General features: G+C 38.9%; 1 protein-coding gene across 3 annotated transcripts in view; it reads right to left on the bottom strand.

Annotated features, from left to right (window-relative positions):
- Apoo (apolipoprotein O) overlaps positions 1 to 14,335 on the bottom strand; it is a 104,103-nt gene that overhangs the window by 42,590 nt on the left and 47,178 nt on the right. For all 3 annotated transcript variants that reach the window (XM_045140459.1, XM_045140460.1, XM_045140461.1), the window contains exons 4-6: positions 10,950 to 11,004; positions 6,639 to 6,734; positions 3,813 to 3,904 (exon numbers count right to left, since the gene is read on the bottom strand). In XM_045140459.1, the coding sequence (XP_044996394.1) occupies positions 3,813 to 3,904; positions 6,639 to 6,734; positions 10,950 to 11,004 (243 nt within the window). The remainder of the gene's footprint in view (positions 1 to 3,812; positions 3,905 to 6,638; positions 6,735 to 10,949; positions 11,005 to 14,335) is intronic.

Genomic DNA, 14,335 nt, shown 5'->3' with positions numbered 1-14,335 from the left:
AAGATACAAAAGGAAAGATAGCAAAAATGATAGGAAGTAAAATAGCCTGGTCATGTGTACTTACTGTTTAAAATAATTTGTCATAAATTTTATGTGTCTCTTTTTCTAGTGGTGCTGGTGATCAAAGCTGGGTCCTCATGCACACTAGGCAAATCTTCTACCACTGAGCTATATCCTAAGTTCCAACAGGTATGCATCTTAAGCTAAATGGAAGAGACCACTGATATAGGAAATTCCTGAAGTCAGACACAGAAAGCATCTACAGATGCCATGTAGCACTGTGTCTAGTATATGACACCAGCCAAGTCATGTTTGATCAAGTGAAAATCATTCATTTTAGGAGCTTAGATGAGAGAAAAAGTAAATGCAATGAAGATTCTCTCAGTTTCCTCAGGTCCACTCAAGATAATGTCTTAATTAATTACTACAGGGATTTTGAAGGCAACATGATCCAGAATCATTCTTCCAACATCCCAAGAAACAAAGCGTGGCTCAGAGAAGTCATGACCTTGAAATGCACTTGCCCATTTTTGGCTAGTTGGCTTGAATTGCTGGAAACTTTTTTTGAAGTATCAAGCCTTCCCCCCCAAAAAAAGATACTTCTAATAATTTATATTCATTGGCTCTACTTATGACAAAAGAATGTTGGTTGCTCTTCTCCATAATACTTCAAATTTCTAAAAGCAGCTATCACTCTTCTCCTGAGTTTTATAAAGGTCTTTTTTATTTGAGAGAGAGAGAGAGAGAAAGAGGGAGGGAGAGAGGGAGAGAGAGAGAGAGAGAATGGGCACACCAGAGCCTTCAGCTGCACCAAATGAACTCCAGATACGCACTGCCCCCTTGTGTGCTTACATGGGATCTGGAAATTTGAACATGAGTTCTTAGGCTTCACAGGCAAGTGCCTTAACTGGTAAGCCATCTCTCCAGCCCTCCTCCTGATTTTTATAATTAATCAATATTTATATAACAGTACTTTGTTTAAAAGCATGTTCACATGAATGAACTATCTCTACACTACAGAATAGTAAGAATATACTGCAAGAATATACTCAGAGTGCCAAGCGCCTTGTCTAAAATCATAGTGCTAGTAAATGCAGTAATCTTTGAAACAGACTGAATTGTCCAAGTTGTGCATACTCTCCTTAAAATATAATAACCTCAGTGGGTCACAAAAAGACATGGAAGTTGGAAGGGGCTACTTGGGAAGAAGAAGGAGTTCAGCAGAAGGAGGAGGATAAAAGGCTGTAATGGGGGCTGAACATAATTAAAACACATTATGTACATTTATGAAATTGTCATGAAATAAGTTAAAAATATGATAGTATATGATTCTTAGACTCCTTGTTAGATTTGTTTACCACTTATCACATATACAATAACGCTGTCCCTGGAATTTTATACTTTTTAAAGGAAAATATTCTCTGTCAATCTGAGTCCTTTTGATTTTATTATCTTTTTGTGTTGCTGGAGATGGAACTCAGGGCTCTGTTCATTACGTCAGTGCTCTACCACTGGGATACTTACCCTGCCCTAATCTGAGGATTTTCTTGATAGTACTTTTAGCTACACACTATTTACCATTTCAACTATTTTAGGAGTACAGTTCAGTGGCAGTAAAGATCTACATAATGCTGTCCAACCACCACCACTTTCCACTGCCAGAACAGTTCATCACATCCTACTATCTTGGTTGCCAATAAGGAAGAGGTTTTGTAACCTATGTTGAGGACAGACACATCTCAACTTCTCAATCAGCAGCACCCCTCCCCCTCCACCCTGCCATTTACTACTTAAACCATAATGGACTGAGATGATAATTTGATTTTTTTCTTTATTTAGGCAAGGCAGACATTACTCACTCTTCCTGAGCTGGGGTCAGAACACTGACAGGAACATTATTAAGTCTGTCTCCAGGACTGTTATAAGCAATCTCAAGCTGGAAAAATCCTGCTGGCACTTATAACCAAAGCCATCAATTTCCCACAGCTGGGGCCAATGGATTTCCATCTACAACTACAGCCCCATCTAAGAATCAGGATTCACTTCTGTCATGAAGAATCCAGTGGGGGGTTCATTGTCAAGTTGGTCTGGCCCTGATTCTGGTGGCTACACTGTTGTCCCTTCCACTAAAGCTGTGTTTCCATGTGATATGAAGTTCTAGTGAGTATCTATCTCCATAAGCTGTCTAGGACCTCAAAACCTACAGTCTGTCTTGCTCTTGCCAGTTTTCCCAGGGACTGCCACTGACTCTAAACACCAGCTCCTAAGGCAACCTACTGGTCTATAGCAGTGGTTCTCAAACATCTCGGCATTTGAATCATGCAGAGGCCCTGCTAAAACAAATAGCTGATCTTTAGCCACAGAATGTATGATCCTGTTGGTCTGGGGCAGGATTTGAGAATTTGCATCTCTAACAAGTTCCCAGGGAATGCTGATGCTACTGTTCTTGACACCATTCTTGGAGTACCACTGGTCCAGGTTTACCCAAGTTACCCGCCACTGTGATCTACCTACATACTACGTTACCAGCAAGCTGGGGCTAAAGGGTAAGAAAGGAGCAGTGTATTGAGAGCTCACAAAAGGGCCTTCCTGGCAGAGGAGAGCATATGTTCCATCAAAGAAAGTGAGGGTCCTCCTGTCAGATTGGCCACCATCATGAAAACAAATGATCATAAATGTTGGCGGGGATGTGGAAAAAAAGGAACCCTTCTGCACTGCTGGTGGGAATGCAATCTGGTCCAGCCATTGTGGAAAACAGTGTGGAGGTTCCTAAAGCAGCTAGAGATTGATCTACCATATGACCCAGCTATAGCGCTCCTAGGCATATATCCAAAGGACTCATCTCATTTCCTTAGAAGTACATGCTCAACCATGTTTATTGCTGCTCAATTTATAATAGCTGGGAAATGGAACCAGCCTAGATGTCCCTCAACAGATGAGTGGATAATGAAGATGTGGTACATTTATACAATGGAGTTCTACTCAGCGGTAAAGAAAAATGAAGTTATGAAATTTGCAGAAAAATGGATGGACCTGGAAAGTATTATACTAAGTCAGGTAACCCAGGCCCAGAAAGCCAAGCGCCACATGTTCTCTCTCATATGGGGATCCTAGCTACAGATGACTGGGCTTCTGTGTGAGAATGAAAATACTTAGTAGCAGAGGCCAGTAAGTTAAAAAGGAGACATAAAGGGTGGAGAAAGGAAGGGAGGAGGATACTTAATAGGTTGATATTGTATATATGTAATTACAATGATTGTAATGGGGAGGTAATATGATTGAGAATGGAATTTCAAACGGGAAAGTGTGGGGGTGGGGAGGGAGGGAATTACCATGGGATATATTTTATAATCATGGAAAATGTTAATAAAAATTAAAAAAAAAAAAAAGAAAGTGAGGGTGGCACCAATACTAGGGAGAAGGCATAAATGTACAATCTGTTCCAACAACTCCAGTGAGGACAGAAACAGATGACCCATACTTATAAGCTTTGTAATTTGAATCTTTAAACGTCCGTGTCAGTAGACAAAAATGATACCTGAATGTTTATTGGATTAGTATTCAAATTGGCAGGCAATTTCTGAGCACTGGCATTATTGGAAGGAGGGTCAATACTGAGGCAAATAGTGAGGAGAAACTTAAATTTGCTATATTTCACTTACAAATTTTAGCCTGGTGTTACCAAAAAAAACAAAAAACAAAAAACAAAAAACAAAAAAACCCCTGCAAAATAAAACAAAGTAAAGTATCATACCTGGAAGTTGAACAAAGGCAGGAAGGAAGACCATCCTACCTTCCTTGTTCTGACTCACCTGGGCAAAGGCAATGGCTTGCTGTGGGTAATAGACAGAGGCAGCTAATCCCATAAAAACAGGGGGATATACCAGCTTCTTTATTTTTGAACCTTATGAATGAAAAGTGGTACATACCATCAGATGTTTTTCATCCTTACCATCACAATTTACCTTACTACCAAACAAGATTTCTTTGGCTCTAAGTTTAGAGAATTACTTAATAATAAGTACACCAGCTTTATTGAGATATAATTCAAACAATTCACTCACATAAAGTACAGAATTTGATAATTTTTATTATATTTACAGAGTTGAATACTCTAGTCACAATCAATTCTATCATTCTCAAAAGAAACTCATCTTCGGGCTGAGAGCACACCTTGTACGCTTAGCATGCAAGAAGCCCCGAAATTCCCAGCACCCAAACCAACCAAACAAACAAAAACAGAAAGAAACTCACTCCGCAGCTCTCCTATTTCCTTAACTTAGGCCAATAGTAATCTATTTTCTATCCCTATGGGTTTACCTACATATATCTCCTATATATGGAATTATATAATATATGGTACTTTGTGACCAAATTCTTTTAGCCAGCAAATATTTTCAAGAGAATCTTTATGTATGCAATGCATGTATTGAGACAGGGTCTTACAACAGCCCAGTTTTGCTATGAATATGTGATCTTCCTGTCTCAAACTTGTGAGTGCTGAAGATATAGGCCTGTACCACTCTGCTTTTTGTTTTTTCTGCTTGTTTGTCTTGTTTTTTGATTAAACTTGTCTTTTTTTTTTTTTGAGACATGTTCTCACTATGTAGCTCAGAGTAGATGTGAACTTGAACTTGTGGTTCATCTGCCTCTGACTCCCAAGTGTTAGGAATATAGGCATGCACTACCACACCCAGCTTGGGAAACAAAATTTCTAAGGAAGCAGAAAGATGGTTTTGAAAAAAATAAACCAGAATTTTTGCTTCTAGATTTATGTGTTTTTTAAAGCAAACTGACTGTTTCCCTACTTAAACACTCAACATAATTGTTCCTTTCTTCTCCTTCCTGAGATTTCATTACAATAACAGAATAAGAGAATAGAATACAGATTAATAAACCTACAATGAAGAGAAAATGTGTAGTAGAGTCCCCTGGCAGACAAGTATTAACCAGGGATAGCTCAGTGGTGCCGTTATTGCCTAGCATGAGCAAGGCCCTGAGTTCCATACCCTATTACCAAAGAAAGTGTCAACCACTGGGAATACAACTCAATTGGCAGAGGGCTTGCCTTGCATACATGAAATGAGTCCCAAGCAACATAAAAATATGACCAATTTTCAGAAAATAGAAGGCCAGGCAGGCAGTGTTATCTTGAAGAAGTGTTGCAGCCAAAGAGCAGATTTTTCCAAGGTCCACATGGTAGGGGCTATGTGGGATACAGAATGCAAGCAGGGATCAAGACAGGAGGACAATTGGAAGCCCTGTGCATGGACTAGGTGATTCTTTCCCCCATGCCATCCCAGTACAAAACTGCTCATGGCCAGGAAGTCAGACCAGGCCAATCTTAAAAATCAGGGCAGGTATCACTAAAGAAATACTATGAAGGGGCTGGGGAGATGGTTCAGTGGTTAAAGGAGCTTGCTTGCAAAACACCTGCCAGCCTGTGTTTGATTTCCCAATACCCACATAAAGCCTGATGCACAAAGTAGCACACGCATCTGGAGCTCATTTTTAGTGGCAAGAGGCCTTGGCATACCATACTCACTCTCACTCCCTCAAATTTTTTTACAAAAGAAATAATTTTCTGCTGAGAACAAAGATAGCTATATGTGTCTGGGCATGCATGTGTATTTGTGTTAGTGCCTAAGGGTAAAGCCCTCCTCTATATAAGGTCAGCTCCTGTCCAGCCCAGCTCACCCGAATGTAGAACTTGCCTGCCAGCAAGTCCCATCTATGCACAAAGAGTTCTTACTAGAGTTTCAATTGCCTAATTCTGAAACAAGACTGGACAACCAAGGATTACCAGACATTGGAGAAAAGCTTGCAACATAAAAGAAAAAGACTGAGACAAGCAAGAAGAAAAAAAATGACCCCACAGGAAACAGAACTTCAAAACAAAACTAGACCTGTTATTAAGTATCATCAAATACATTTGAGAAGCTACTAGATTAAAAGAAAACAGTTCTATGTATAAAGGATCATTCAGAGGAAAGAAGAGCTTATGAAAATGACCAAAGTAAAAAACTCAAAAGGCATGAAAGAAAATAATCAAATAAATAAAATACACTCATAGTCATTTAAAAACAATGCAATCATTTATTGAAAGACAGATAGCTATCATCTTCAGAATGAAGGCTGCATGCAACCAAAATGTCCAACAAAAGAATAAGATCTACATCTAGTTATCACCCACAGATATTCATAACACTATTGATAAAGAAGATCTTCAGAGCTTCCAAGAAGAAAATAAAAGACTGTACCAGAAGCAACAAGCATTCAGATTGACTATCCACTTGATTCGTGAAGAGGGAAGAGTTTTAAAATGAAAAGAACATATATCAGATTATGGTCAGATTTTATGGATTGATTATAGGGTTCTTTATTAAGATTTCTCTATTTGAAATGTTTTGTTTGAGACAGGATCTTACTCTGTAGCCCAGGCTGGCCTTGAACTTGAAGCAATACTCTGGCCTCCTGAATGCTAAGACTCAAGGAGTGAGGTATCACACCCAGTTTCTATTGATAATTTTGTCATATCTGAATTTTACATCATAAGCCTTTATTTTACAACTAAACACATATCCCATCTCTCCCATATGGACTGGCTGCTAAAAAGAAATCCACAAAATTGCACCTACCTCTAGTAAAAAGAAGTCCAACGAAACCAGCAAGACCAATAACACCAAGTCTTGGAAAAAATCCAGGAGGTGCATTTTGGAGATATTCATAGCTGTCTACAATAGAATCAGATTGAGAAATAGTTCCATAAATTGCTCATTACAAAAGCAAAACCAAACATCTTACACATAGCTAGTACATAGGATATCAAATGTGATTCAAACCATGCATTCTTTGCTTTCTGCTAACACATATTTTTTTCTTTTTTTAATTTTCTAAGATGGGTCTCATTTAGCCCAAGGTGAACTCAATCTTGCTATGTAGCTGAGGCTGGATTTGAACTTTTGATCCTCCTGCTCCCATCTCCCAAGTGCTGATATCACAGGCATTTGCCATCATGCCCAACTCACACTTTTTTATATACATACTCTTGCTATGTGGCCCAGACTGAATTGAAACTTTCTAGGTACTCTAAACAAATGGGGAACTCCCAATTCTCCTGCCTCAGCCTTCTAAACAATGGGATTGCATGTGTGGATCAGCACACCCAAACTCTGCTCATACACTTCCTTTCAATGCATTCTTTCAGGAATCAAATACATTCAACTCAGAAATGTATCTGTTTTGCCATCTGCTTTTTTTTTTTTTTTTTAACTTTTGAAGTAGGGTCTTACTACTGTAGCTCAGGCTGACCTGGAACTCACTCTGTAGTCTCAGGCTGGCCTGAAATTCACAGCAATCCTCCTACCTCTGCCTCCAGAGTGATCAGATTAAAGGCATGTGCCACCATGCATGCCTGGCCTCTGAATTCATTTTCTGAACTCAAGAACAATAACTATGGATAATGAAGGAAAGCTGCAGTATAAGTTCATGTGGGAAATTACAATGTTGGTGATAATAAATGAGTAATACATAAAAATAAACACAACACGTGGGCTTACTCACAAAATAAATAATAGCCAGGCATGGTGGCATATGTCTTTAGATCTAGCACTCAGGATGATGAGGTAAAGGAAGATCTCTGTGAGTTCAAGGCCAGCCTGGACTACAGAGTGAATTCCAGGTTAGCTTGGGCGAGAGTGAAACCCTGCCTCAAAAAAACAAAAAAATAGGGTAGAGAGATGGCTCAGCAATTAAGGCGCTTGCCCGTAAAGCCCAACAATCCAAGTTTGATTCCCCAGGACCCACATAAAGCCAGATGAACAAAGTGGCCATGCATCTGAGTTTGTGTGTAGTGCCTAGAGGCCCTGGTGTGCCTAGTCTCTCTCCCTGCTGGGCATGGTGGCCCACACCTTTAATCCCAGCACTTGGGATGCCGAGGTAGGTTGATTGCTATGATTTCGAGGCCAGCCTGAGACTACATAGTGAATTCCAGGACAGCCTGGGCTACAAGGAGACCATACCTGGAAAAAAAAGCAAAAAAATAAATAAATAATAAATACACACTGTGATACTACTCACCATGCCTATGCATGCCTTAGGACTTGATTTTACCTGATCACTCCTATTTTCTCCTCTGTGGGGCCGATTTCACAACAAATTAGGGCCAGTTTAGGCTCTATCTCCCCAGGAAAGGGCTTCCTAAAGCTTATCAGCACAGATACTGCCTCCTCTTCTGAAGTCCTATCAGATTTTATTCTCTACACTATCCCTTGGTACCAAGCCCTACAGCATCTTGTGTTTAATCTGAGAATGTGTTTTATGTCTCCCCACAGAGAACATAAGCTACTTAATGGTGGGCTGTGTAGACTTACATGTTATTAGTGGTAACAGCAGATATTTATTCAACAGATACTTGTTAAGAACACTGTCATGTATATGTATGAAGATACTATGATTAAACCCATTACTTTATATGATAACCTAAAAAATGAATTAAAAAAAAGCTGCCAAGAGTTAAACAGAGATGACTTAACATATGACTTTCAGCTAGGTCATAATGTAAAAAAAAAAAAAAAATGACGTCTGTCTGTCTCTCTCTCAGCTTCATCTTCAACACTCCCTATCTGTTTATAATATTCCCTTTTGAAAACTCAATACTTAGTCCCATCTCTAGGCCCTGATCACACCAGCTATAAAGATTGATGATCAGGGTCTACCCTACATTTGGGTGCTGTTAACACTGCCCCTTGAAGATTTGTCTTAATAATTCCTACCCTAACTGCTCCCATCTCCTTAATCTCTACTTATCTATCATCTCCTTCCTCTGTACCTAGTAACTCTGTATTTGGAATACTAATAAATAATCCATATATGTGTGTGTGTGTGTGTGTGTGTGTGTATACTAAAGTACTCATATGTGCCAATTTTCCTTTTCCTGAGTTCTCTGGGAATATGGTAATCATTTTAAACATCATCATAGGGTTTTTGTTATTTTTCTAGTACTAGCCCTCTGGTCTTTTGTTTATTTTAATGTGAACCTAGTTTTTACTTTCCATTCTCTTGTCTAAGTCATTTCAGGCAATTTTCTACTTCCTTAATTTTTTTCTACCACTACAGTGTTGCACAATTCTGCTCAAGCACACAGAACAGTTGACAGGAGGACACCCAAACATCTTTGCTGGGCAAATCAAAAAGAAATGGGAAAGAAGACATATTGTAAGATTGTGCTTGACATCTAAAAAAATGTTCTACGTCACTAGTCTTCAGGGAAATGCAGATTAAAACTACATTGAGATTCCATCTCACTCCTGTCAGATTGGCCTCCATCATGAAAACAAATGATCATAAATGTTGGCGGGGATGTGGAAAAAAAGGAACCCTTCTGCACTGCTGGTGGGAATGTAATCTGGTCCAGCCATCGTGGAAAACAGTGTGGAGGTTCCTAAAACAGCTAAAGATTGATCTACCATATGACCCAGCTATAGCACTCCTAGGCATATATCCTAAGGACTCACCTCATTTCCTTAGAAGTACATGCTCAACCATGTTTATTGCTGCTCAATTTATAATAGCTGGGAAATGGAACCAGCCTAGATGCCCCTCAACTGATGAGTGGATAATGAAGATGTGGCACATTTATACAATGGAGTTCTACTCAGCGGTAAAGAAAAATGAAGTTATGAAATTTGCAGAAAAATGGATGAATCTGGAAAGGATTATACTAAGTGAGGTAACCGAGGCCCAGAAAGCCAAGCGCCCCATATTGTCCCTCATATGTGGATCCTAGCTACAGATGATTGGGCTTCTGTGTGAGAAAGAAAATACTTAGTAGCAGAGGCCAGTAAGTTAAAAAGGAGACATAAAGGGAAGAGAAAGGAAGGGAGGCGGGTACTTAATAGGTTGATATTGTATATATGTAATTACAATGATTGTAATGGGGAGGTAATATGATGGAGAATGGAATTTCAAAGGGGAAAGTACGGGGTGGGGGAAGGGAGTGTATTATCATGGGATTTTTTTTATAATCATGGAAAATGTTAATAAAAATTGTGAAAAGAAAAAAAAAAAGATTGTGCTTGAAGCCAAGCCTAACTTCTGGTATCTTGCCTTAGCTAGGACTGCTGGAAAATGGACTGACAGCTTGGCACATTCATCACATACTGCTTCTTCTTAAGAGCATTTGCCATAACTATGAGCCCAGAAGAAGAAGGCAAATACTGCAAATAATGCCTGCTGCTAGGAATCAATGCAACATGATAGGTAACAATGAGAAGGACTCCTCAGTAGCATGATTATTTTATTAGATCATGAAAATAAGCCCTTGGAAAAACAAGACTTCAATTTGTTGAGAGGGCCAATAAAAAGAATAATGTATTATCAATATTTCTATTAATTTATACTAATTTACAAGTTTCTGCCTGAGATCAGTCAGAACATAGACTGTGAGCTCAAGTTGTAAATGCATCAAATAAATGGCCTGTATGGGAGACACAAAGACAATAAAATTCAAATAAGAAAAAGTAAGAACATTACTATTTATGCAATGATACCTTTCCCAGGCATACCAGCTCAGTTCTTTCCAGCCTGTAAATTTATATAGCATTTAATAATAGCAGCACTAGTAATTTTTTTTCTGATTCTGAAAACTTATTGAGAAATTAATACAATAGATGGGTGCTTTTTTCATTGTTGAAGTGCTAGGGGTAGATCTCAAATGTTCTACTATGGAGCTACATCTTCAGCCCTGAATTAAAAAAAAAAAAAAAAAAAAAACCTGACAGAAACAATAGATCTTCTTCCAGAAAAAAAAAAAAAATTCTACATAGCTCGAAAAGTTTGCATACAATTTTAAGTACTTTATAGATCTCCAGAGCCCATTCATGCAAACCCAGTTAGAATAGTTCAATGTTAATTAAATAATGGATTATGCCTAATTAAAACAAACTTACCTAACCCCCACTGAACCACACGATCCACCTTTGGCTTAGTTTGGGAGTATGTTTCCTAGGTGAAAATAAAATAAAATGAGTAGGGTTTGCTGATTAGAAAGTAACAATAAATCATCAAGTTATTAATACTTTTAGTGCTGGGAATAAACCTAGGGCCTCAGATAGGCTAAGCACACACACTATCACTGAGCTATAACTCCAGCTATTAAGACAGTTTTTTTTTTTTTTGAGGTAGGGTCTCACTCTAGCCCAGGCTTACCTGGAATTCACTATGGAGTCTCAGGGTGGCCTCGAACTCACGGCAATCCTCCTACCTCTGCCTCCCGAGTGCTGGGATTAAAGGCGTGCACCACCACGCCCAGCTAAAACAGTTTTTGAATAAGAGATATACTTTCATGATTTTGTTTTTATTTTATATTATAAATTGTCTTTCATGGGAACTGCTCAGCAGAATTGCTGACTATTGCCACAAAAAGCAAAGTAAGCTCCTAAGCAGAACGGTTTTGAAAGCACAGCATTCTCATTCTTTTCTTAAAATTGAAGGAAGGGCTAGAGAGATGGCTTAGCAATTAAGGCACTTGGCTGCAAAGTCTAAGGACACAGATTTGACTCCCCAGAACCCACATGAGCTAGATGCACATGGTGACTCACACACACAAGGTTAAGCATGTGCACATGATGGCACATGTGTCTGGCCTTCAATTATAGTGGCTACAGGCTCAGGTGCACCAATTCTTTCTCTCTCTCTCTCTCTCTCTCTCTCTCATAAAAATGAAATGAAAAAAAAAAAAAAAACAGGCATGCTGGTGCATGTCTTTAATCCCAGCACTCAGGAGGCAGAGTTAGGAGGATCACTGTGAGTTTCAGGCCAGACTGAGGCTACATATTGAATTCCAGGTCAACCTGAGCTAGAGCAAAACCCTAAAATTCAAAGGAAACAGACAGAATATCAATAATTACAAAGGCAATTCTTTCCAAATGAGATTGAATATTTCAAATTAAGTCTACTTTCTGGCTGCCATTATTTAAAAACCTACATCTATAAAGTGTTCATTTAAAGCACATATGATTAGTTTGTTTTGTTTTGCTTTTTAAAATTCATTTCTTGTGACTCTCGGTTAAGATGGAGGTGGAGGAAACATGCCAAAGCAGCCTAGGGGAGAAAAAGCAAAAATAAATAAATAAATAAATACAACAAAATATACTCTTCTACTAAAAGTGAAGGTATACGAGAAATTTTCAACCACAGCAGAGAAGTAGGAGAGATCCAGAGTGTCTAGAGACCACAGAAGCAGGCAGAAGCGGCTCAGGCAGCAGCGGCATCAGGTCCACATGGTCGTGGCCCCCAGGCTCAGCCTGAGCTGAGGGAAAAGCCATCAGAAGTGCCACCAAGCACCAGAGACCTGGGGAAGGGAACACACCCAGCACCCAGCACAGGCAATCAGATCAGCGACGAACCAACCCAGGCAGCCTACCAAGCCCACAGCACAGCAAAGAGAGACCCAAGCAGGCATTCAGCATAGCTGAGACCAAAGCCATCCCAAAAGGTAACTGGAAGTCTTAGCCATAACAATAAGGCAAGAGACACACACAAAGGGATACTAATTGAAAAGGAAGAGATCAAGTTATTATTATTTGCAGATGACATGATTCTATACATAAAGGACCCTAAAGACTCTACCAGCAAACTGTTAGAGCTGATAAATACTTATAACCATGTAGCAGGATACAAAATAAACACACAGAAATCAGCAAGTAGCCTTCCTATATGCTAACAACAAACACACAGTTGATCAAATCAGAGAAACACTCCCATTCACAAGTGTATAAAAAAAAAAAAACCTTGAAATAAACCTACCCAAGGAAGTAAAGGATCTCTACAATGAAAACTTTAAAACACTCAAGTAGAAATTGCAGAAGACAATAGGAAATGGAAAGACGTCCCTTATTCTTGTATTGGAAGAATCAACATTGTAAAAATGTCAATCTTAACCAAAAGCACTCTACACATTTAATGCAATCCCCATTAAAATTCAAATGGCATTCTTCATGGAAATAGAAAAAAACAATCCAAAAATTCATTTGGAAGTACAAAAAAAAATCTCGAATGTCTAAAACAGTTTTGAGTAACAAAAATAAGGCTGGTGGTATCACCATACCTGATTTTTAACCTATGTTACAGAGCCATAGTAACAAAAACAGCATAGTACTACCACAAAAGCAGACATCAATGGAACAGAATAGAGGACCCGAATGTAAGTCTGGGTAGCTACAGCCACCTGATCTTCAACAAAATTGCCAAGAATACTCATTGGAGAAAAGACCAATTCTTCAGTAAATGGTGCTGGGAAAACTGGATATGTATCTGTAGAAGGGTAAAATAGATCCTTATCACTCTCTATGCACAAGAATTAAGTCCAAATGGATCAAAGACTTTAATATCAGACCAGAAACTCCAAAACTGCTAGAGGAAAAAGTGGGGGGAACCATTCAACATATTCGTCTTGGCAAAGACTTTCTGAATATAACCCCAATTGCTCAGGAAATAAAATCACTGAGACCTCATGAAATTAAAAAGCTTTGTACAGCAAAGGACACTGTGAATAGAGCAAAGAGACAACCTATAGAATGGAAGAAAATCTTTTCCAGCTATACATCTGACAGAGGATTAATATTCAAAATGTACAAAGAACTCAAAAATCTAAATAATAAGAAATCAAACAACCCAATTTAAAAAATGTTCTCAAAAGTGTTCTCAAAAGAAGAAAAACAGATGAATATAAAAATCTAAAAAAAAAAAATGTTCTACATCCCTAGATATCAGGGAAACGCAGATTTTAAAACTACATTGAGCCGGGAGTGGTGGCGCACGCCTTTAATCCCAGCACTCGGGAGGCAGAGGTAGGAGGATCGCCATGAGTTCGAGGCCACCCTGAGACTCCATAGTGAGTTCCAGATCAGCCTGGGCTAGAGCAAGACCCTACCTCGCAAAACCAAAAAGAAAAAAAAAAAAGAAAGTAAGAAAAAAACTACATTGAGATTCTATCTCACTCCTGTCAGAATGGCTACCATCATGAGAACAAATGACCATAAATGTTGGCGAGGATACAGCAAACAAACCCTTCTACACTGTTGGTGGGAATGCATTCTGGTCCAACCCTTATGGAAATCAGTGCGGAGATTCCTGAGACAGCTAAAAATAGATTTACCATATGACCCAACTCTACCACTCCTAGGAATATATCCTAAGGACTCGTCTCACTACCTTAGAGATACTTGCCCAACCATACTGTTGTTCTATTCACAATAGCTAGCAAAAGGAACCAGCTTAGATGTCCCTCAACTGATGAATGAATAATGAAGATGTGGCACATTTATACAATGGA

Source organism: Jaculus jaculus, chromosome X (assembly GCF_020740685.1).
Source record: "Jaculus jaculus isolate mJacJac1 chromosome X, mJacJac1.mat.Y.cur, whole genome shotgun sequence".
NCBI lineage: Eukaryota > Metazoa > Chordata > Mammalia > Rodentia > Dipodidae > Jaculus > Jaculus jaculus.
This window is presented reverse-complemented; position numbering and strand designations above follow the sequence as displayed.